Source organism: Apteryx rowi, unplaced genomic scaffold, assembly GCF_003343035.1.
Source record: "Apteryx rowi isolate R43461 unplaced genomic scaffold, aptRow1 scaffold_284, whole genome shotgun sequence".
In the NCBI taxonomy this organism is placed as follows: Eukaryota; Metazoa; Chordata; class Aves; order Apterygiformes; family Apterygidae; genus Apteryx; species Apteryx rowi.
The window spans coordinates 149,778-174,214 of record NW_020449241.1 but is presented as its reverse complement, the minus strand read 5'-3'; the positions used below and the strand labels follow the sequence as shown (position 1 = coordinate 174,214).

General features: G+C 37.4%; 1 protein-coding gene across 37 annotated transcripts in view; it reads left to right on the top strand.

Annotated features, from left to right (window-relative positions):
* The window catches only part of FGGY (FGGY carbohydrate kinase domain containing), a 343,412-nt gene that overhangs the window by 235,591 nt on the left and 83,384 nt on the right, over window positions 1-24,437 (top strand). For all 37 annotated transcript variants that reach the window (XR_003254040.1, XR_003254039.1, XR_003254042.1 and 34 more), the window contains 2 exons: window positions 6,485-6,600; window positions 22,454-22,582. Coding sequence is in view for 3 of the 37 variants with exons in the window: in XM_026069036.1 (XP_025924821.1) it covers window positions 6,485-6,600; window positions 22,454-22,582 (245 nt within the window). In the remaining 34 variants the exon portion in view is untranslated. The remainder of the gene's footprint in view (window positions 1-6,484; window positions 6,601-22,453; window positions 22,583-24,437) is intronic.

Genomic DNA, 24,437 nt, shown 5'->3' with positions numbered 1-24,437 from the left:
TGGGTCAAAGGCAATAATAATAAAAAGTAGTGTGCTGTAAATATTAGGAACTTGGAATTTGCATGGTTGGGTGGATGGAGCAGTGTCTGACATATTTCAGTTTGTGTACATGCAGTTAAAGAGCTGTTAGATAGGTGAAATGAGTAAAATGCAGACAGCCTCTGTGAAATGGAGCACACCCAGACTTACTTGGCCCTGTGGTTTAAAACTAATCTGCCAGAGAGATCTACTGTAGTAACTGAGTGACAACAGGTGCAGCTCTTCCTACACTGCTGTGAACTCAACCCACAGCTCTTTCTTTGATTCTTTTTAGCAAACATTTAACATGGGCCACACCTCATACATTTTATACTCATATGTTTCAAGGCTAAATGACTAGGTGTTATATTTTTTCTCCTATTGCCTGAGAAGTATTCCCTTTAGGGTAATTTGCCCCCCTCTTTTCCCATTTCACCAAAAGCAGCAAAATATACCAGGTAGGCAGAGACACTGGTGTGACAAGTATAAATAACAGTAGTATGTAAAACTAATAATTTTATTCCATTTAAGAGGTCATGTGTTAACATGTATGGCATTAGCTGTAATGGAGCAGAGAATAATTACSTGTTTTCCTTGCGCTCTGTGAAAGCCGCTGCTATATAGGCTTTTTCAGCAGCAATGTCCAGTTCTGTTTAGTATAAAGCTTGGATGGAGGGAGTTTGTGTGCTGTGTCTTAATGTTGTCTCTGTGATATTTTTGTAAAAACCACAGTCAGATCTGTGACTGTGTTAGAGTGGCGAATTGCTCGTTTTTGTAAAAAGCCACAAGACTATGGGATACATAATTTTGGAGGGTGTTGACAGCTTTGTCCAGATGTCAGTATGTGGAGAAGTTCACTTGAGCAGAACCTAGGCCTTGGGTTTCAATATGATTTCAAAATCTGTTTTAAATTTACAGTCTGCAGAACAAAAGGAAAAACATGTTTGATGTTGTGGGAGTCACACTCCATTGTTTCAGGTTTTCTTCTTGCTTTCAGAACCTCGTACAGCTTTCTTTGTTCTTGATTGTCAGTGGCTTTAAATAAATCTGGCCAACAGACCACAGAAAGTTACTTTGTGCTACTGCACGCTACTCCTTTTGGGACCTAACTGTTCTCTATCCTAGATTCTGTAAAACCTGGCTTTGGGTACAGTCCTCAGCAGGTGCAGGTGGTTTTAGCTCGTCACCACCAACCTTCTCTCAGCATGGGACCCAGGCTGCAAGGACATTGTTTATTTTGTCATTAAACTTACACTGTTAGTGATGCCTGCAAAATTAATCATGTTTATGCATTTAAATTCGTCTCTGACCTGTTAGGACCAATGAGGCAGAGCCTTTTGCTTTGAAAACAAAAGCAAAGGTTCCTTCACTTTAGTGTGGTCAAGATAGGGTCCGCCACCTTGAACTCTGGTAGCTGACTAATTTTCCAGGAGTACTAGTATTGTACTAACCCTCTGTGTAGATACCATATAGGATAGGGTTACTTTTCAGGGAAAAACTGTTTCTTTTTAGTAGTTACCCTTGTTGATGGGATAAGTTTTATATTATTCTATAAACAATAGTAGGATGACTTCCAGAAGACCACTGCAATTATAGAATATCCCCCAAACTGTATTTCTTTGTCAAAGATAGCAAGTATTCTCCAAGGCAGGGCAGATTTCTGCAGAGTTGGGACTCCTGTCCTTGCATTCTTTGACACTTCTTGTAGTGTGAGGGGTGGTGTGAGCAAAGAAAGACCAAAGAGATGTGGAGAAGATGTTTGTGATCTTTATCTTTTAGATACACTCACACAAAAGTGGGGAACACTATGTGGTCTTGGTTTTCTGCAGAAAGGTGTATCTGATTTCCTTCTCACCGAGGAGTAAAACAGAGAGAGAGAGAGTGCTCAAAATAGATAGACTCTGTGGGCAGTCATATATCAGCTAATCTTGAGGGCCTGCTTCGGCCAGGAGTTTAGTTGCCCTGGGTCCTTTTGAAAGTTAGTGGAGATGAACAGTTGCTTGCAGACAGCACTTCGAGAGTTAGTAGTGTGTGTTCAGTCACTGCAGAATCCCTGAAGCTCTTGGTTTTTTTCTGAGGATATACTGCTGGTGATTTTTTTCAGAATGCTGGGATTCTGGTCATACAGGACTTTGGCACAGCCACAGTTAGTTCGCAGCAAAAGATGGGTAAGAACTCGAAGCTAGGCAATAATAGAATAAGTTGTGTAATATGCTCTGCCCAGCCAAATCCGCTTTATAATGAATGTAGCAGGGTTTTTTTTCTTGAGGCTGTTGGATGCAGCTAGGATCTTATAGTTCTTTGTAGGCTAGAATTGGTAGGAAATTCTCAACATGATCACATTCCTGTTGAAATATGGTTTAAATTAAAAAAAAAAAAAAAGGTTTTCCATATGAAAGTGTTGCTTTTTTCAGTAGGAATATTCTAAACAAAACATTTTGTTCTGAACCAAGAAAAGAAATTTTTCATTTCATTATATTTAGAATATTCCTGAGGAAAACAGATTCTTCTAATTCACTTTAGTTCAGCCTAGCTAAAGACAGCCTTTGCTACTAATATCTTCTGAAGTGCTATGCTAGATTATGGAGTCAGGAAAGGATTATTGCTTGTATTATTGTCTGTTAACTCAGTGTCTTTAAACACAGTTGATTCTGATAGCGAAATAAGGGGAATATTTGCCTCTATCCATCTGGTTAATCCAGCTTCAGCTAATGCAAGTCTGGTGTTTATGAACAAATAATTGGGATAATACTGTCAAATATCCAGTTGGAAAAAAAGTTAGGAATATACCACAGCAAATATTAGTACTTTTTCCCTTTAATGCATGTCCTTCATCTCATAAAATTTAAGACCTACTGGTGACAGCTGAAATTTTCTAATAGTTGAGGATTTGTTTGTAGGGGTAATGCTTTGGTTCTTCAGCTTCCTTCTTACCATCACATCCTCCTGGATATAGTTTTTCCTGAGTTAAGTGTTATGCTATCACTTCCTCAGGGTGATACACTGGGTGAGGATTTCTGTGGGCAGTTACCGATAAAGCTAATATATTATCTGTGCCATTATATTCAAGGGTGAAAAGACATGATCAAAGTATTCTCTCTGCATGCACGCACAGATCTCTAGGATATACAAATTGAACAACTTGTTTGCAATTATGTCTGCTTTGCATTCCTCTGTTTGCCCAATTCTTTCTTTCCAGTAGAGAACACCTAGTCAGGTAAGATTTGTGGCAGGGAATTGAGTTCAACAAATGTAGGTTCTTTTGAACCATGCGGTGAAATTAATTTGTCATCATGGACATCTGAAAGAAATACTCTTAATGAATTGAGTTTCTTGAGCAATTATGTCAAAGATAAAAATGCCTTTCTGTATATAATACTTTCTCTTACATACCAAGGATTTGTAAAAGCTATATTGTTCAATTAAACATGTAAATTTTACTTGGCAATTAAGGAATAGCCAGTGTGGAATAAGGAGCTTAAACCCCAGAGAAATGATTTTCACCATCTTCTACATATTTAGACTCTGCTGAGAACAAGCTTTTCGAGGTACCTGCTGTGGCCATGAAAATAAAAATCTACCAACTTAACGGGTTAGTGTTTAGCTCAAATTTGAGGCTGCCCTTCATATCAAAACCTTCCATTTATAGATATGCCAGTTAATTCATTTGGGAAGAAATGTTCTTCCAGTTCCTATTTTCTATAATGTATTAAAAATTTAACCGGAAATCAGTTATTTATCCTTTTTCTGTAAGCACTGCGTTTATGAATCCATACAAGTAGGATGAAAATGCTCTTGGACCCATCACTATTTCATGACTAAAACATTTGCTGTCTAGTCATATCCAATAAGAGGACTAAAATACATCTGAATTCAGTGGATATGCTTAGCATGGGCCAGGTTTGTTCCTCATTCACACTGTTTCGGGGGGCTATGTATGTAATGGGATGTGGCTTCGAGTGAGCTGTATGGCACAACTGGCCTCTGCTTTTATGCTTCGATAGATGCTCTTCGATGTCCAGGGGGGCTGCTCCAGTTTCTCTTCAGATAAGCACAGAGACTCAGAGCGAGCTGCTTTGTGGTCTTTAAAAGTGAGAAGCCATGACATTTAGATGTCATCCTTAGAGCATTTTTCAGGGTGTGGCAATAGTTCATAGCTTTGAGATCTAATTAAAAAAATACGTGTTCAGTTCTGATGATAATTTGCTATGATTTGGAATTTACCATATTTGGGAAAGCTTGATGCGTTGTTGTTTTACTCTTTATGTCTAATTTTTTCCTAGAGCAATGAAAGAATATTTCAGATTCTCTTTTTTTTTCTTTCCCCTTTTCCTTTTAATGAGAGGTTTGAGCCAATTTGGGAAAAATGTTTATTTTTTTCCAGGATATTCTTCAGCCTAGAATTCATTTATTCACCCAGTTTTTGTCAAAGGTCCTAATTAGATTTCTGTGTCCGTCTTTTAAATCCTTGGAAATTGGAATTTCTTATATCAACATTTTCATTGCTGTAGTTACAAGTCATGTGCTTTTCTGTTTTCAAACCAGACGCTGAATTGTAATTGTCTGATCTATTCCTCAACTGTAAAGAGGGCAGATTCAGAACTTTTTACCAGCAAAGCAATGTTTGAACTGTAACTTTGAATGATCTCCCTCATTGTTTATATGGATATAAGTAATCATCTCCATTTCTTTTTTCCTCCAAATATGTAATATTAATCAATTTTCTTGTTAAGTGCACCTTTTTAGACATTGAGATTGTCAATAAGCATCATGTGTCCTGTAGTTATAAAAAAAACCACGGTCACTCTGAAAGAACAGAATGAAGTGAAACACAATGCATTTAAAATATACGTTTCTGGCCTGGGTGAGAAAATGGGAGTTGAGGGAAGCTCTGTAGTTGTGTGATCTTCTGTTCACCTATGTCACATAAGAGGACATACTCTAAGAATAGTGCCCTTAGCCATCACAACCCATGGTAATTCTGCCCTTACTTCTGCATCCTTGGCTCTCATTGTAAGCCCCCCAAACATAGGGAATCTGAGCTCCAGATAGTTTTCCAGCAGTACAGAAAGGCTCTTCAAGTTCTTATTTGGCTTTATTGCATGTAATGTATCAGTATCTAGAAGCCTTAGCTTTGATTTGTACGTAGTAAAGCATTTTGTTTTTCTGTTGTATTTTGTTTGCTGATCTGTTTGCTAGTTTTTGTTAATATGTTTTAATGGAGGAGAGGCATTCACTGTTACATTGCTTTGGGGATATTCCTATTAAAGGAGATATTAATAGGAAACTATGATGAGGATGTTTATCTGTAAGGCTGGAAAGCAGCAGGCTCCATTCCTTTAGCCACCTTCTTTTTAGAAGAAGATAGACCATGTCCTCTACCATTTACTGAATGCTTCTCGCTATTACTATAAAGTAAGAAGCCCTACTTTACACAAATAGGAGGAATACAGTGGGATGCCAAAGTGGTATTTGCAAGTCTACAGGTAGTTGAAATTTTCAGTATTTAGCATTATTAACACCTTTTAGTTCATTGACTTTTCAAGCACAATTAAAAACTGATCTTCTGAGATGGTTCTGAGTGTTCAGCCACACAGTCTGTTCAGCACTGAATGCTCAGGAACATGTTTTATTATTCACATTTTGGGGAGAGTGGGGGGTTGGGTGTATGGATCATTTAGGGAGGAAAGAAATCTGCCTGCTACGATAGACAGTTATTTCTGCAAGTGCTGTTGCCTTTCATTTATGTTCTGCTCCTGTACTCTCAACGTCAGCTTATCAGGAATGAGACTTGAAACAACTTAATATTGCACTCAATTGCATCACGGCTAATGTTATTTCAGCATGTCATTGAACTGTCATCAGCTTCTGTTGAAATACAGACCTAATGATAGTGATACTTGAATACATGCTATACAGAAGCTCTAGAGTTGGATGCAATTTTCCTTTTACACCTTGACCTGATAAAGGTATTTTGTACTTGCAGGTATTGAAGCAGTGTCATTTCACCTAATTACCATTGCACACATCATGTCCTTGCAATTCAGCTTGAACGTAAGAAATAGAAAGTTTTTCTAAGGGCATACTGTATGCTAAATATTGCTATTTAGGTACAGCCTGGAGAAGTATGAATCTTTCCCTGAGCTGCTTGCTGAATAGCTGTTATGCTCATGCTATACTGTCTTCTAGGCATATGTGTGGTCTGTTATTTCACTGATTTATGCAGAGAAGCGGCCAGACAAGGAGCTGTTCCAGCAGAGAAGTATCTTAAACATGAGGTCCTTTTAAAGTTTCTCATGACATTCACTCCAAACAGTAGCCTTTCTTTTTTTAATTTTAGCATTATGCTTGGAATTTTTGTCTGGTGGATGAAGAGATCATTTTGCACTACTTTCTATCTAGTCACAAGTTTAAAAACAAATGTGTTCCTTTTCCTTATTCTGTGTGTATATTGTCTCCTTTCTAGATCCCTCTGTACATTGGTGTGCAAGTGGACTTATACTTCAGATGGAGGTTGGGATGACAGTTTCTGGCAAATGATTGGCTTGGAAGATTTGGTGAAGGATAAGTATGAAAAAATAGGTACATGGGTTTTTTTGTTTTGCTTTTTTCTATATATATTAAGCCCTTGTTCTGTATTATGAATGTCATCAGAAATGTAGCAAGTCTAGATGGAGCTACAGATGGGTGGATAACAAGGCTGGATATTCATAGGTATTAGGTTTTTTACTTGTCATTGTCATGAAAAATTATGTTTAAATTTTGCATTTTCTACCCTTCTGAAACTTCCTACCTGGCGTTTCAGTACTGCTCAATTTAACAATAGAGGAGTAAATGGGAGCCTCAGCAACTGATTACATGAAGGAAGCACCTGATACTGGCATATTAGATGGCAGGCTACAAAGTAAACTGTAATAGCTCTAACTGTTACTGTTAGCATTTTGTGACCTGTACCTTCCATATAGAAATTTTCCAAAGAAGTGCTACTTACGCTTGTTAGTATCTTCATACTGCTTTCTCAGTCTCTTAGAGCCTAAGTTTAATTAGAATGTTAGCCTTGCTAATAGCAATTCCTACAGCAGATATTCATTAAAAGTCCATAATGTTAATATACCAGAAAATTTCCAGGACAACTTTATTAGACTTTCCCTGTTAAGTTAATGGACTTTTAATGGATGTCCTAAGCAGACATGTCATTAACAAGAATATTACCAGACATGAATTAAAATACGTTCATTCATCAAAGTTAATTATCTGAAATTTCCTTTGATTTTTTTTTTTAAAGTCTAACACTTTGAACAAGTTTGTACAGCAGTTTAAATGCAGTGACATGAAATGGAAATGGCATAGGGAGGATTGTAATGAAATGAAATATAATGAAATCTATAAACTTTTCCGATCATCACAAGATACACTATAAGTCATTTTCAGCTATATAAGATAATTGTACTTGAAAGCCTCCTTGAATAGAATTCAGCATCTCACCATGCCACTGAAATTGCTTATGCAAAGTTATAAACCCTACTAGGAATATTGAGCTTTTAGCTTTCTGAGATTTTAGTTTGAATACAGTTCCTGTAACATCTACCAAATGTGGCTTTTAGCAAATCTTCAACAAGTTAAAATAAGACTTGCAATAAATACCTGTTTTTTACCAGAAAATTGAACATCTCAGCAGCTGATTGTCTCATGGAAGAGCATTTTTAAAATAAATTATTTATGAAATGTAAGTTAAGGATTTAATACAATATTTATATAATGCACTTCAAGGACAGTGGAAAGCAATTTACCATTTTAAGTAACTAAACATACATGTTTCTAATGATAAAGTAGCCATTAATAGAAATGGCCTTTTGCTGTGATGGAAGCTTCATAAAACTAATCTATGTATGTCTGAAAATTTAGGAGTTTCCAGTATCATGTTTTACATTTTTGTTAAAACAGAATATTCACAAAAAAAGCAAATCAGTAAATTGACATCTGTTGACAGGAGTTACTCAGAAGAAAAAGGTGATTTCCTCAATCCGCAAAGCATCTAGTTCCATGAATGATTGTATTGATTTTCAAGGGACTAACCATAGAATACCTAGATGGGTCTCAGCTGGAATCAGAGAAGCAGCATCTGACCTAGAGAATTAAAACAAACTGTAGGCTAGAACTTGAAGCTTCTGAAGAGCACATATTTTTATTTACCTTGAAAAATCTTGTAATTTTCATGTACTTGAGCTAATTGCCTTAGGTATATCCAAAGTATAAAACTGCTCATTTTGCATAATAATGCTGAAACCTGGCCTCAGGTAGAATATATGGTTACTTCCATGACCATTTGTCTAACCTTGCCTCATGCAGCCATTCTTTCGTTCCTTCAAGTTTTTCTCCTAAGCTGTGCCTGTTAGAGCTTCTTGGAAGGGTCTAGCTTTAGTGGGAGACAAAAAGGCACCTAAGCAAACCAAACTGTCCAAAAGAAAACTACTCAGCCAGTGCGAGGTCTGTGTTGTATGCTGTGGGAGTGCTTTTCTTTCTGCCACCTTCAGTTTTATCACTGACCCTGAACATGTGGTGTACTGTTCCAAGGAAATGGGAATGGTAACAGGGTTCCACTGAAAGTTTGGGGGGTTTTTTTGTTTTAATATGAGTGTTCGGTGTTGTTTGACTTGGGAAGAGCACATTAATAAGCTCTGCTTTCCCTTACTTTAAATTAATCAGGACGGTGTAGACCCACTGACCCTGAAAGTGCCATTTGGTCACTACAGCAGGATTGGTCAAACTGCAGCTGGAACTGTCTTGCATTGTGCAAGACTGCTAGTAACTCTGAAGGTGTCAGCATTGGTGATGAGGCAGCACCACTGCATAGACCTCCTCCCAGGAACCTACCAACACTACACTGAGCACGGTGAAAAAAGGATCTCGCCTTGCACAAACTCAGCTCGGGCTGTATTTATAATACGGCTTCAGGGCACTGTCCCATGAAGCGAACAACCTCAGCTCCCGTTAACTTTGGCGCATTATCCAAAAGGAAGGCAATTTGTTTAAGTAGTTCACATGGACATCAAGACGCAGTGTGTGCTTCTAGGATGCATATAATAATGTGATATGGCTGACAAAACAGAATTCTAAGTGGTGACCAAAAGTTGACTAGCAGATTAAGGAACTCAAAATTACCAGACAACCTAGGTAGGAGCAGGCTGAAAAGAAATTGTACATGGTCAAAAATTCTTAATGTAAAGATAAAAACAAAACACCTAACAACTTTGAAGAAATCCTAGTTAGAATTTTCTTTTTTGTTCTCATATTCAGCTTGTCCAAGTCCATGTACCTCTGTTCAAGGTTTGTTTACCTCAGATTCTTATGAGGATGTACTTCAATGCTTGCATGTTCCCATTGAAAAGGTAGATAATGACATTTTTGTCAAATATCTCACAAAATGTTAGGAGAGCTAAACTCTAAATTATTGTTTCTTGGTAAACAAAGCAAAATATCACAAGATAAAATCAGCTGAATCTTCTTATTGTTGCAAAAGTAAATACGCAGTTTACCAGTTTAAACAGGCGGACAAAATATGCATTTTTAATCATTGATGAAAACAGTGTTATTTTCAGTTAGAGGAAACTATAAATGAATAGTTATGACTAGAAGTTTTTTTGAAGTACCTTTAACTTCATGACACTGAAAATAATTTTGGAAATGCCCTGAGAAAAACTTCTTTAATGCGCATATTTCTTTATTCTGATAAAATGCACATCACTTTTAAAATGGCTTGCCCTTTAAAAATATATTTACTGTAATCAGAGTGGTGCTTGTGGTTTCAGGTAATACGCTTCTCTTAGTTTCGGTTTAGCTGAACAGATGACCTTGTTAAGGGAGACCCTCACTTCTGACCTTTAGGATCTTCCACAAGCCTTTCCCACATTGGGGCATGGGTTCGACTGTGAAATTCCAGGCCTTTGACCTTTTACATTTCTCACAGCAGACTAACCTTTCAGGGAATCCACAGAATAAGTTGTTTGTGGTCCCTTCTGTACTTTGTGAATTTACTGATCACATTTGTGAAGGTAAAGATTCATATCTAGAGATGCTGCAAAATTTATTGATCCCATTAATTTGCCCACCAAGAGAGTAGAGGATGGCTTGTATTCAAAACCACTATGGAGGCGTTGTTTACTGCAGGCATTAGCATTTATCTGCTGTGGTGAAAGCGCATGATGAGTATCACTTTGTGGTATTATAAAACCTAGAAAGACATTAACAATTCCGTTAAAATTTCATGTATTATAGGCCTCTTAGGGTACTGAAGCGTATATTCCATTTGGAGGAAAACAATGCCTGATAAATTTTCACCAGAGCCCTCTACTTCAGGGGCTACTTAAGGGACCAAATAATGATTTTTTATTGAATGGTAATATTTTATGCCAAGTCTTTTTTTTTGGTTGAAGATGGCTCATTTGTCTAAGAGAGAGAGCATTACAGGCACTACAGAATAATTTTTTACTGTTGTTGTAGATCATGTGTGAAGGCTGAAATACTGATATTTTTAAATGGAAGTTTATCACCTTATTTCATCTGTGATGGAACTGCGCACTGATTTTATTTTATTTTTATTTTTTTGAAACAAGCTTCATACTTTGAAATGCAGCTCTTTAACATGATAAGAATTTCATAATCCCATTTCCCAGGTTTTTCTAAGTAGGAATTTAGAGCCACATTCTCAAAAGTGAATAGATACACAGCTGATACTTATGGGATTTTTATGAACATCTAAGGTGGAGTTGTTCAAATCTCACAAGTTTTGATGGAAATTAGGTGCATACCTTGAATTTTGAGTGTTTGAAAGTAATATGCTAATGCAAATAACTGTTGCATGCATAGATGTGTGATATCAGAAGATATGGTTTTGTACAGAAACATTATTGACAATCTGTTTGTAAAATGATGTACTCTTTCTTAGAATTACTATTTTTTTTTCTTTCTGTATGACTGGATAATCTGGCAATGAGAGTTTTATTCCTGTCTTCACCCAACGCTTCTCTACCTCTGTTTCACATCTCTAAAACTGTAACTTGGCTTCATTTGCTTTAGAGTAAGACTGGCAGAACTCTTTCATGTTTGATTTTTGACTTTGTAGGTGTTGATGGCATAAGGAAGAAYGTGTTCTGGTCCTTATACATCCCTGTACTTAAATCCCTCTCTTGGTCTGTTCCACATGCTTGCTTCCTTAGGCACTGTCAAGAAGAATGCTTCCCATTTTCCACAGATTGCCTCAATCCATCTCTAGTAGGCTTTCTTCTGATTTTTAACTTTGGCACTGTGTTTTCAATTCTGAAGACTTCAACTTGACTTTAAAGTGCATTCATAGTTAGTGGTCTTTACTCCCATCTGTAAGTTCAGCAGTGTCACCCTCCCAGTTCTGGCACTCTGTGACTATGCTTTAGTGTACAGCCCTAGCACTTTACAATCTGCTGGTGGTAATTTCTCACTTAATTCTAGGACTGAAAGCTTGATGTTTTCAGGTACCTGGGCACTTGGGTGTACCATTTATGAATGCCCTGAAAAGAATGGTCTGTAGAAGTCTAAGGCTGTATAGATGTTCTTTTCTAATGCTCTTTCATTTGCAGCACTTAGTCTTAAATTGATAATAAAGAAAACCTGTATGATTTGGGACTTCGACAAGAGAGCTGGGATTCTCTTGATCAATATTTGCTGTCATTCTTACTATAGCACAAGCATTACAACATGTTGAGTTTTCAGATGTAGGTGCAGGCCTGTGCTTCTTTAGGTATTCAAACAAGTGACAAAATAGCAGGTATCCTGGCTCCTTATTCATGAACATGTTATTATATGAATGGTTTATTGTAGCTTGTCTCAGTGTCTACTTCCATATTCAAAATGAAAATAATGATATTGTAGATCTCAATGTTTGCTGTTAAATATAGTCTTCTTAGGTATTGTGTTTTATCAGAAGTAGTCATTTTCAACACTTGGAAGATCTTCTGCTCATTTATTTAGTTTGAAGTTGAAAATGGAAGATTCAGTCCAGGTTGGGAGTATCCAGGCAATATTAACTTACACTACAGCAGCTGTGATGGGAATGGTCAGTCTATCAGTTCTGCCATTTTTTGATCTCTTCCAAGGCCTTTGATGCCAGATGCTGCAGAGTACATGAAGGATTTTCTAGAAGGTTGGGAGARAGGATCATGATGTTTTAAGGTCAGCTGGGAGCTGCCAGTTCTTCATAAAACTAGATCATAAAAAGGGGTTTTAAACACCATGCTTTGCCAATGGTAGAGAACAGGGAGTAAATAAAAAGAAGTTTCTCTTATGTACAGGGTCCCTTTATCTGTCTTTCTTTTCTCTTTTCCAATCCCAATAAATTAGAACAACCTACAATTTCAAACAAAATTAAAAATATGTTCACAGGATATTTACACTTACATGCTGTTAGAATCAGTGGAATTTATAGCTGAGTAGTGTTCCAAATATACTGCATCTTTTTGGCTTCCTGTCATTTCAGTCCATCCAAGAGCTGTAGCAACTATAAAGGAGGTGAAATTGGCCCAGTGCAAAAAGGTTTTAGGGTGTCTCCTTCCTCAAAGGTTGAGGCACTATTTTGTAATATATGATTCAGCAGTAAAAAGTTAGAGACTTCTTCTCAGAAAAGCAATAGGGTCCTCTTTTTATTTTTTATTTTTTCCATCTTGACATCACTGAATCAGAGAATGGTTGAGGTTCGAAGGAACCTCTGGAGTATGTCTAGTCCAAGCCCCTCTGCTCAAACAAAGCATGGTCAACTAGAGCAGGTTGCTCAGAGTTATGTAGTCAGGTTTTGAATATCTCCAAGGATGGAGACTCCACAACCTGCCTAGGTGACCTGTTCCAGTGTATTACCATCCTCACAGTAAAAAAGTTTTTTCTTTCTATTTAAATTAAATTTCCTTTATTTCGGTTTGTGCCAATTGCCATGTCACTGGGCACCACTGAGAAGAGCCTGGCTCATTTTCCTTTACTCCCTCCTATAAGATATTTATACACATTGATAAGATCCCCTCTGAGCCTTCTCTTCTCCAGGCTGAACAGTCCCAGCTCCCAGCCTCTCCTCATATGAGAGATGTTTCATTCCCTTAGTCATCTTCATGGCCTCTTTGCTGGACTCGCTGTAGTAAGTCCATGACTGTCTTCTACTGGTCGGCTGAGCGTGGTCTAGATGTGGCCTCACCAGTGCTGAACAGAGGGGAAGGATCACCCCCCTCAACCTGCTGACTGTGTTCTTCCCAATGCAACCCAGGAGATTGCTGGCCTTCTTAGCCACAAGGGCACATTGCAGACTCATGTTCAACTTGTTGTCCACTTGTTGTCCAGGTCCTTTTCTGCAAAGCTGCTTTCCAACTGGCCAGCCTACAGCCTGTACTGGTGCATGGGGTTATTCCTCCCTGGTACAGGACTTCGCATTTCCCTTTGTTGAACTTCATGAGAGTCCTGTCAGCTAATTTCTCCAGCCTGAGATACTCTTTGTCTTTTCAGTAACTGCTCTTTAATGGGCTGTGCTAAACACTTCAAAATATAAAGGATAAAATAATTCAGGTTTTCTTCCCTGTGTTTCCTGGGTGACAATTTTCCATTCCCCTTCCACTGTAGGAAAGGAGACCCATCACCCATCCTGTTTATCATCAGGTTGAGTTCTGCTGGCAGATGGTACCTTTCCACTTCTCCCTTCTCCCAGCTGCAAGAAGTGAGAAGTATTGTGTGCTGTTCTTTTGTCCTTGAGCTTTGTCATAGGTTAGGAAACTAATAGTAAAAGCTTGGAGCTTTGAAAAAAAATTCACCTGTTGTCCACTACCAGATTTCTGGTCTCAGACTCTCTCTACCTGAGGAACCATCTTTTCTTCTACTCTTTGGCACTATTGTGTTTATAGTTTTTGCTCATTTGAGACCACTTGAAATTGTGAAATCTTGACCTTTCCTGGTTTGAATTCTTTCCTTAAAGAGTCAATAAGTAGTGTGAAAGGCTGCTCATGCCTTGACAGACTGTGGCTTGTTGACGGAGACGTTAGATGTGGAGGGGAAAGGCTTTAAATAGTCACTCTTCTGTCAACCTACAGAAGCTGCAATTGCAGAGAGACTGCTTAATCTTTTGGTGCCATGGACAGTAAATGTACTGAATAGACTTCTGCTATAGGTTAGGCAAAAAATGTAATTTGCCAGGAAGCAAGATGAATTTCAACTACTTTTTTTGGAATGAAGGTTCATCTGCATTACATGTTTTTYTTTTTTTTTTTTTTTTTTATATACTTGTTCTTCCTAAATCTGTCAGACATGATTGCATTCTTTTAAAGCTATTATGTGAGATCGAGTGATGTTTTAGCTTCATATGTTGTGAACTTTCTCTTCCTGTTAAGTATGGAATCTGGGAGTTCTTTCTACTTTGAGTTTTCATTTTTAATAGTCATAGGAAAAGCTTTAAGTACAATTACTGTGGCATTGTTTTAATTTTAAACAAACTAAGGCAGGTACAAGAATGTGAGAATCATAGCACTAAAAATTTTCAGGAAATAGAACAATTTAGTTATTCCCAATTTCTGCAGTGTAACACTTTTTAAGCATAATCTATATTTTTCTATCCCCTTTATAAAGTCATGTCAAAAATTGGGTCTATAACCCACAGTTGTATGTTAAATGACTATACAAGAAAAATCTCATTAATAAAACAGTATTTTGGGTGCAGCAGTCAACTTACTTCATGCTTTGTCTACTCCTGATTGACAGACTATGGCCTTTGTTTATAAGATCTGTTGGATTAAAAAAAAAGATACCTTGTAATTATTGAGGTAAGTGCCACACCTTTGTTACAGAAAAAAAAATAAGGCATTCCTTAAGCACATACCACCCTTGAACATTTAGGGGAAAAAAAAAAAAACAACACAGGAACACCCAGCTTAAACCCTCTTGCCTGCGTAAATAACCCAGACACAAGGCATGGAAGGAGCCCGTCTGCAGCAAGATTCGGTACTCGCCACTTTATCCGAAGGCAGTGTGCAGTACCTGAAACCTTAACGTCAATGAAACACAACTCTTAGTTCTTAGTGTCCGCGGTTGTGAACGATGGAAATTTCTATTTGCTGCCCAGCAGAGAGGAGGAAAGTTCAAGTTTGGGCTGTTCTGGTGTTTGAGATTTGCTGGTATTAAGCAGCTGTCTGCTATATAAACTTTTTACTGCCTTATTATTATTATTATTATTTTTTGCAAATTGTGATCTTACTAAAATAAAAGATAGGAGGGAGTAGCAATCTACAATAAACTTATTTCTCCTCCCATCCTCATATTCTGTCTTTACTTGGGCCTGTTGTGATTTATATGTGTTTAAGATTTATATATCTCAAATATTATCTTCCTGTTTCTTTTTTTTTAAAGAATTTTATGGAAAAAAGTCTCAAATTTCTGGAGCATTTCTTCTTTTTACCTGAATCTTCCTCTCCATGGTACTGTTTCATTCATAGCTTTCTTTCTTTGCTTAAGTCTCACGTGGACATAATTTTTAAAACATGTCTGTTTTATGAGTCATGATTTATAAAATGAAAAAGGGTATTTCAATTTGCTGACCTCCTACAAGGCAGAGGCTGTTGCGCTCCCTAAAGTTAATGTTTAAGTAGTTTAAAGCATATCTTAAAGAAACAATCTTGATCTTAAAATTTCCTGTGATAGAGAGCCCACTTCAAACTTTAGAAGCTTGTTGATTGTTAGTTGCTGTCATTACTTAAATTAAATATGTTTTATTTTTCATCTCAGTCTTAACTGCATACTTCTGTCTGCCAGACTGTAGTGAGATGCCTGACCTGCACAGACTGAAATCTTCTATGTTAAAGAAATACACTGAGCTTCTTGAGTTTTTCCACCAATGTTCTTATAAGAACTGTCACATTTCTCAGTCCTTACAATTGCTTTCCTGACTCATTTCTGAACTCTTTGTAATGCATCAATATCTTCTCATTATGGATATTAGAACTGGATGCTATGTGAATGTAGTGGAGAATGAGATTGTGCAGGCATCAGAAGCTTAGCTGAAGGATTCAAAAACATTATTTCAATAACTGATTAGGGTGTTCTTAGTCTGTCATTTCTTTTGGTTTTGAAAAAGGGGTAATTATTTCTTCAAAGAAGAGTTGCTGTCATGTGAATTATTAATAAACATCCAGTAATAAAAAACATTCTGTTGAGTAATAATCCATAATTAATACAAACTAAATTGCATGTGCAGTATTAGTGACTTACTATACCAAACCAGAGTCTGATTACTTGCAACTCTGACAAGTGTAGCAGTAGTCACATTATATACCTTGATGATGCTTTTCGAGCTGCAGTGTTTAGAGAGACTGTTGGGAATATTGTACTGTAAAATGCCAGAAACCTAAATAATCGGTCTATTGAAATTATTGTTTGCAAGCAAAAATATGAGGTCAGACAGCTGATGCAAATATGTTACATCTAATTACTTAGTAAGGCATCTAAATATATGTATTGTGTATCTATATGTATGTCAGCATAGTGAGTAGTGAACCGTGAGAGATGTTCATTCTGCACTATTTCACTGAAACGTAGTTACCAAAACTCAGTCGTGTCCATCAGTGTACAGGCCTAATGATCCAATGATGCAGAATGCCTTTCTTTTTTTCTTTTTCTTTTGGCCTTTACCCAGGAAAGCTTATCATTTATATATGAAATTGAACTTTTTCAGTTGGACAAGAAGGAAATAATCTTTGTTGAAGTAGGCACCTATGGTCTGCAGACCAATTTACTTTTCAGCTTAATGAATCAAGAGCTGCCTGCACATAGGTTGCTGGCTTTTCCAGTATTTAGAAACCTAATATGTCTGCCTTAAGTAATTTTGTCTTAGGTGATTGAAATGTAGTTCACCCAAAGGCGTAGGCTGTATAGGAGAGTGGGATGGAAAGGACCCAAATCATATTTCCCTGAAGCTACTATGGCAGCTCATATAGAGAGATGAATTTTGAACTGAAGAAGGCCAAGTGATCTGGTTTAGGCAACTGTTTTTCTCCCTTTTAAGTAAGCTGGCCTGTAATACCACAATTAGTTTTGGTTTTCCTGAATGAAAATTCTCAAGTTTTCAGTTGCCAACCAGGAAATTTTAAGGAGGGTATTTCCATATTAAACAAAACAAAACAAAACTGACTTGTTCTAACACCCTTTAACTACCATACCTTCAGCCCAAAGAAAGAATGAATATTATGATTTTCCAGTCCACATCATTATCCTCCTTCCTTCTTCTCTTAGTGATATCCATTTGTGCTGATCAGCTATGTTTAAAAATTCTAGAATAATCAGCTATACATAACTCAGTTAAATGTGAATATTGTGTGTGACTGGGAGGGTTATTTGGTAATGTAGAGTTGGGAGGTTGCAACAGAAGAGTTCTGATATTATTATTCAGATTCCTTGCATATCCCAGACTTCTGGCATTCTGTGGATTATTATAAAACACAAAATAAAAACTGGAGATTGCCTACAAGCTTTGTAGTGAGCTCAGCATCCAGATATGCTGTGTGAGGTATTAGCAAAACTTTGGAGAAAATGTTCCACCAAGCCTGTAATACTGTGGCTGAGAGGAGAGGACAAGTCCCTTGCATTACTTACTGTGGGTTCCACTGGGGTGCATGGTGCCTCCTTCTACTAAGGTCCTGTTTCCTTTGATGCTTGTTTAGCACCGCTTTGTTTAACTAGATAACTTTCTCAATGCATGTTGTAAACTGTTCATCGGAAGGGATAGCTGTTTGTTGTATTGTCTTTTAGATGAAAACGCATTTAGAACCTTGGGTTTTAGAGGGGATAAAAAAAGGAGGCAAAATGGTATTCTTTGGTTGGGTTTCTGTCTAAAGTTGCTGGGATTTAAACAAGGGGTTGATATATCCCTTTAAGTTTGCTTGTGTCAAGTTAATGAAGAAAGGGGGCATCACCATTTGGTTTATTCTGTATTTTTATGCACTCATGCAACCAAATATAATTACATATGAAATGCAACCAAGTTCTGCATGATAGATTAAAAGCTGTTCTCAAACGAGTAAGTCATAGTTGAGTCAGCTGGGCCCCCTGCTGCGCTCTGCTTTTGTTATTTTTAAAAAGGTCTACGTGCTAAAAAGTTGGTTCTTTAAAAGTTGGTTCTATTAAATATTAGTAAGACTGTGTAGTGAGTTTAGATTACTAAAGTTGACTGAAGATGTATTGTCTGTTGCGTGTGTCACATCTGGTAAATAGCTGGTTGCTGTGGTAACTGCCTAAAAAGGTAGAGGGTCGCTGGTAGTGCACAAATTCTTTAAACAAAACCTGATCGTAGCAAATTCTAACATTAGTCTTCGAAGAAGGATAAAAGAGGAGGAAGAGATTCAGACAGCTTTTTCCTTTTGTAAACTTGCTGCTTTATAGGGGAAAAAATAGCTAGAAATAGAGTGTCTCATACAAAATGAAAAGGTTGTGGATTAAGGCATTGCATTAGTGAAACAGCTGTATGAATGTGAAACAGAAAGTTCTCCAGCTTCAGCCATTACGGGTTTGTTTGGTTAGGTCTAATTTTGGAAATCATTTAGCAAAGGTAAATGACTTGCACAGGAGACTACTGTAAACAAAAGACTCGATACATTTACTTTGGCAAGAGTCTTAAGAAGACTCAGTCCTTTCACTGCCTCTTTTATACAGCCTTCTGTAATACTCTCACTGACTGCCTCTGTATGCAGGCAGTTCTTATTTCCCTTCCTCCCCCTYTGACAGCTTCTTTCCCCTGGCAGGTAGGATTTAAGGGTGGCAGCACCTGCTGTTGAATTACTGGTGTGTAGCTGTTTAATAGCCTTATTCTTGTAGTAGCTGTGCCTTGACTTCTAAAGCCAATGTGTTTTGCTCAAGTAGGAATCTCTTCATTCTTTCCCAGTCTAGTACTGGAGTGTAATCTATTTAAAATGCCTGACTGTTTAATTGTGACTCCTATTTGCTTACTCTTTTTGTGTTTTTGCTTTACCATTTAATAGCTTTACACCTACAGATTTTCTAGGCATGTTGAAGCTTAGCTGAGTTTTCTAGTTTTCCAGTGAAGAGTAAACCATGAGGGTTATGATTCCCTTTCCATGCCTCTCTATACATGTGGTAAAGTCAAGGCTCTGCCCATTCCACACCTTCTTACTCACACTTGTGTGGGTGGGGAAGCAAATTCAGCGATGAGGGACAGAGTGGCCATGCAGAGCCTGCTTTTTCTCTTTTATGAAACRTACACGTGTAGCACAGCTTTCATTGATTTTGAACTCTGTGAGGATAAAGTAGAGGAACAAAATCAATATCCTCTCGTTGCTACACTCACTTGCTGGCACCTTTTTCCTGCACTCACTGCTGGGTGGCCTAGGAGACTCTCCTTTGTGCTCTTGCTTTGGTCAGTGTTCTTTCTTTTTCTGGGTGGAAAGTGGGTTTCCTTCCCTTGTGTTTCACTCAAGTGCTTTCCCTGCCATTGAATGACATGTCAGCTCCACATCACCTCCTATCTTGCTGTTGAGAGGTAGAAAGGATTTTCCCTTTCTTCTGGCTTCCTGATAAGGGGAGAGGAGATTCTCTTCTCCTAAGTGAGGGTTTGAAAGGGGACCAATTCTCTGGTTACATCTTTCCCATGTGTGGAAAGTGGTCTTCTTTTTCATTTCCCTTTCTGCCATGCCATGCTGTTCTCTTTTTTTCCCTAAAAGGAAAGACTTTTGTCCAGTTCCTTCCTACTCTTGCACTTGATTGGGGCCTCCAGTTGGTTCCGTTTCCYCAACGCTCCATGTAATGGCCAACTACTGAGTTTTGTCACTTTTGAGATTGTCAGGCAGTGGTTTCAGTCAAGGAGTAATTAATTATTCAGGTTTACTGTGACTCCTGAAACAGACTGGGCATACTCTGCCTTTAATTTATTTCATTAAAACATAAAATTATTATACTTTCATCTTCAAATCACAACAAACCCATCTCTACGCATTCCCGCAGAGGTTAGCAGTGCTGATGGCCATTCTGATGAATTGCTAATCCCAAAGGAATCTATATGGTCATTTTCTACTGCTGCCATCAGAAGAGAAGATTATCTGTATCCCTGAAATTGCTCCCTTAGTGCTCATTAGCTAGAAATACAATAATCGAAAAGCTGGTAGGAAAAGGTTTTGTCTAATAGTAGTAGCCCTGATCTCTAAAATGAACATTAACCATATAGTAATTATACATTGAAATGTTTGACCTGTACAACTGATATAAACAAGCCAACAATGGAAATAAATGCCTGGAAAGAGGTTTTATTTCAGATTAGTTTCATCCCATGCTGTATATATAAGATATCTGTACACTTTCAGGTCATGCAACTGATTTCTGAAGAAAAAGATGTGGTTTTAGCTGCGTGAAACTTTTTTGCACTTCCTTTCGCCTGCAGGGTCTTTGAATGTCAGGAGAAGCAGACAACTTTGTTTTACTGGTATTATTCTCTGATGTCTTAAAAGACCAAAAAGGCAACACAAAATGTATCTTAAAGAGAAATATCCTGCTCTCCAACTTATTGAAAAAAAAACACCAGAAAAGATAACACCTTTTGGAAAAGCTAGCACAGTCCTTCTGAATTTACACTAAAAGTTAATGAAATGTAGACATGTTTCTGTGAGGAAATAGCTTAATATGATCACTTCCTTTTCTATAAGCTACAGGAGAGCCTGAAATACTGGCTTTTGTTTACTACCCCTTATATTTGAATATAAACCCAAAATTAAGTATGAAAGTTCTGGCTGTGCACACTTGTTTTAAATTTCCATCATGAGACTTAGCCTAAAACTTCAGAAGAGGAGGTGTGATTATCAGAGCAGAAACACGTGGCTATCCAGAGTTTCATGGGTAGGGTTCTAAATGAACTTCAAGAAGTTTTGCGTGCTAGTCACGAAGTGCTCCAAACACTTGATCGGTCAGGAAATGGGGGCCTTCTTCAAAATGAATTGCTTACAGCAAAGTCAAGGATCTACCACTGTGGTATATAAAACTTAAAGACCCATTTTCCACCTGTGAATTTAATATCATAACCTTCTTTTCACTTAACAGTGAGGTAGTATAACTATATTTCCAGAAGGTTATGCTCAATAGCATCAGTATATTCCTGATAACTCTTACGATATACTATTCCTGTTAATTAATCTCTATTGTGGAGGATGTTTTACTTGCTTTCTAGCACATCAGAATGTGCTTTAAGAGTAGCACATTCTTATTATAATCTACCRTGAAAATAGGCTTGTCCTATAATATAGGCTTATATTTTAAACAGGAGTTGTGCCAACTCTGCCCAGAAGATTAGACATGTACTATTAAATGAACATGAAGTCTCTGACTTAGAGCCATGATATTGCTAGGGAAGTCTATAGGAGCTCCCACTGTACCTTTTACTGCCTCATCCACCAAATCTTTAGATAAAGAGAGAAGTGTGTGTGGATTCCTGGAGCCATCAGGCTTTCCCTATTGCTTTGGGCCTGGTCAGGCTCAGCAGCCATCCCAGAGAGGATTCTTCTACCCAGAGATGAAGCTGAGGAAAACAAAGAAATAGCCAAGTGATCTTTGAATTCTGAAAGATTTGTGACTCTAGATCTGCTCTTCTAAGCTCTGAAACATCTCTATCATTATTAAAACAATCTCTTTTCTTTTTAGCAAAAAAAAAAAAAAATTAGGGTGATAGAGATCAACACAGGCAAGACCTGCTAACAGATTCCTTGGTGGCAAGATTGAGAGGGAGGGGTTACACTGATTATGTCTCGGGTGACCATAATGTTCTTTATATTTCATAAGGCCATCGAAGACTCAAAAGTGGATAGTTTAAGGCAGTGAGAAACGCAGCTGGAGTGGCAGAAATTTGCTTATTTAGCCAGTTTCTCCTTCAGAGTTTCTGTTACTATAGCCATCTTATTTCTAGGGAAACCTCTTGGAGAGGATAGAAATGGAAAAACTGGCCACTTTGTTGCGCAGCAGGTGCCCTTTCCAGTTACAAGCACGGGCTGAGCTGAATCTCGTTCACATATGTAGAGACTGGCTGCAAGTAGCGTAGTCAGTGACTACAGAAGCAGCTTGCAATCTCTGTGTGTGTATTTCCTATCTATTGGAAAGATGCTAGGCAGAATTTCATGGTTTGTGGTGAAGTCTCTCTCTGTGGCTGGGTAAGACACTGAATACTGTTGCACTTTTAAATTACTATGGGGCAGCCTGATACAGCATGGTTGTGTGTTTAACATGCACACACATAATGAAGTGTATTTTATAATCAGATAGAGTTCTTTGATGAACCTTTTTGTTATGTGTACCACACTAAGTTGAGGAAGAGGAAAGGAGTTCCTGTAATAACATACGTGTTTGTTTTTCTGTTTAGTAAATTGACAGGTGTTTGGTTTTTCTTGTGTCTGCCCAGGAAACCACGTCTTGTCTCCTGGAGAGTCTGTTGGAAAAGGTCTAACGCCAGAGGCTGCGAGAGATCTTGGTCTCCCCGAAGGGACTGCAGTAGCAGCTTCTCTCATTGATGCACATGCTGGAGGACTAGGTATTCAGTTGTATTTACTGTTCTTGGAAATAGGCGTGTATTGAATTAATTTAAGAAAGCTGTTTTTCTCACAGCTTGTTTTATATCCATTTATTTGCTCTGATGCTAATATTTGTTCTTATGCAATAGTGTAATTAAAGTAAAAAATGCCTTCCCAATAACAGCTCCTGTTGAATATCTGTTTATAGGAAAGGGTTTAAATATCACTAAATATCACTATCTCTGCAACTGAATTTCCTGGGTATCCATTAACTCTTGTTACTTCCACTTCGAGTTCCTGAACTGAAATACCATTGTGTTTTCTCTCCAGCATGCTGAGAGTTTGCATCTCCTGTTGCTCAAAAGAAAAATCAAAAATCGAAGTTCTGAGGGAGAAGTCTCGTGGCTGAGGCTTGTTCACAGTTAGTCTTTCTTGTTAGTTTTAGGAGCAGTTCGTCCTTTGTTTAAATAGTGCAATAAAGACTTTTCAACATGCGTTTATGTTGCTAGCACAATATAGGATATATACCCAAAATGCTGCTTTTGATCTACCTCTTAGAGTATGGGTAATAGTGTATGTARGACAGTGAAAACAGAGTAGAGGGAGAACTGGCCAATGAACAGCATTGCCCTTCTGTGGTGAATTCTGAGACTCTGAACATGTTATGTCTAGCTGGAGTGGGAGGCCTAACGCTTGGATTTTTTTTTCTTCTCCAGCACAGTATTCTGAAGTGCTCAGTTTCAAGTGTATTGAAATGAAATGTTTGGTAAGGCTGAACTGCWTCATTTTCTTACTGTGCTGTTTGGCCTTATCTAAATACAGTCAAAACCAAACTGATTCAATGTAACTTTTCAGCAGGAAATTGAGGGTTTTTTAGTTTGATAGGTTAGAAAAAAATGTTACCTCAGAAAGTTTCAGTGTTATTGAAACACTGCTGTTCAATGGAAATCTATTGCTCATCAGAGCATTTTTCTCTAGATCTAAATGAAATGTGATTAGCTGCTAAAATATCAGTTTTCTTTCTAGTATTTTGCTGTGGTGTTTCAAATCTATTTTTTTTTTCTAGTAGTTGTGGCTTGGAAATTTTGAAATGTTTAAATCTGTTTGCTTTGCTTCTGATAACTGTTTCTGATGAAGTTAAGTAATCGCGTATGTTGCTTTTCTTATTGCCTCAGAAAGATTAACTGTAGATCTAGTGTTTTGTTTTGACCAGCTGCAAAAAGGAATGTCTATAGCAGGGAAGACTGAAGTTGTTAGTGTCATAGCTGTAGATGTGGTGTGTCTCTACAACTGTGAATCTCTTTAAAAAAAAAAAAAAAAAAGTTTGTGTTTGTATAGATTAGTATCCTAATTGGCTAAGACATATGAAATGTAGGTATGTAAAAATGTTTTTAAAAGTATGTGCACTGGCAATTTTCTGTTCTTAAAAAGGATGAATTGATAAGACAGCCTGAAATAGGAACATTATTGTGCCAACAAACTCTGAGAAGTTTCCTTTTTTTTAAAGCCAGGTCCTTAATTTAAAATTTTACATTTCATTAACACAGGTAGTTGCTTTTTTTTTTTTTTTGCCTCAAATATATACAGACAGACTCCTCCATAGCCACATAACCTTTTCTTTCCAACCTGAACTATAGCATCAGATCTTTTGCTATAAACATGTATCAGTAAAAGCTTTTGCAAGAGTTAAATCATGAACATTTAGTCAGGAAGTTTCTCTTCCTGTCTTCATACTATATATAGTAAAGCAAAGTATTTATTTAAAAATGGAGAATTATTTGCTGAATCCCAAATCTCTTTAGTATTTGGAGTTAAAATCTCTATAGAACTACAGTGAAAATGCAATATTTGTGCCAGTGTTAAGTTTTCCTCTGA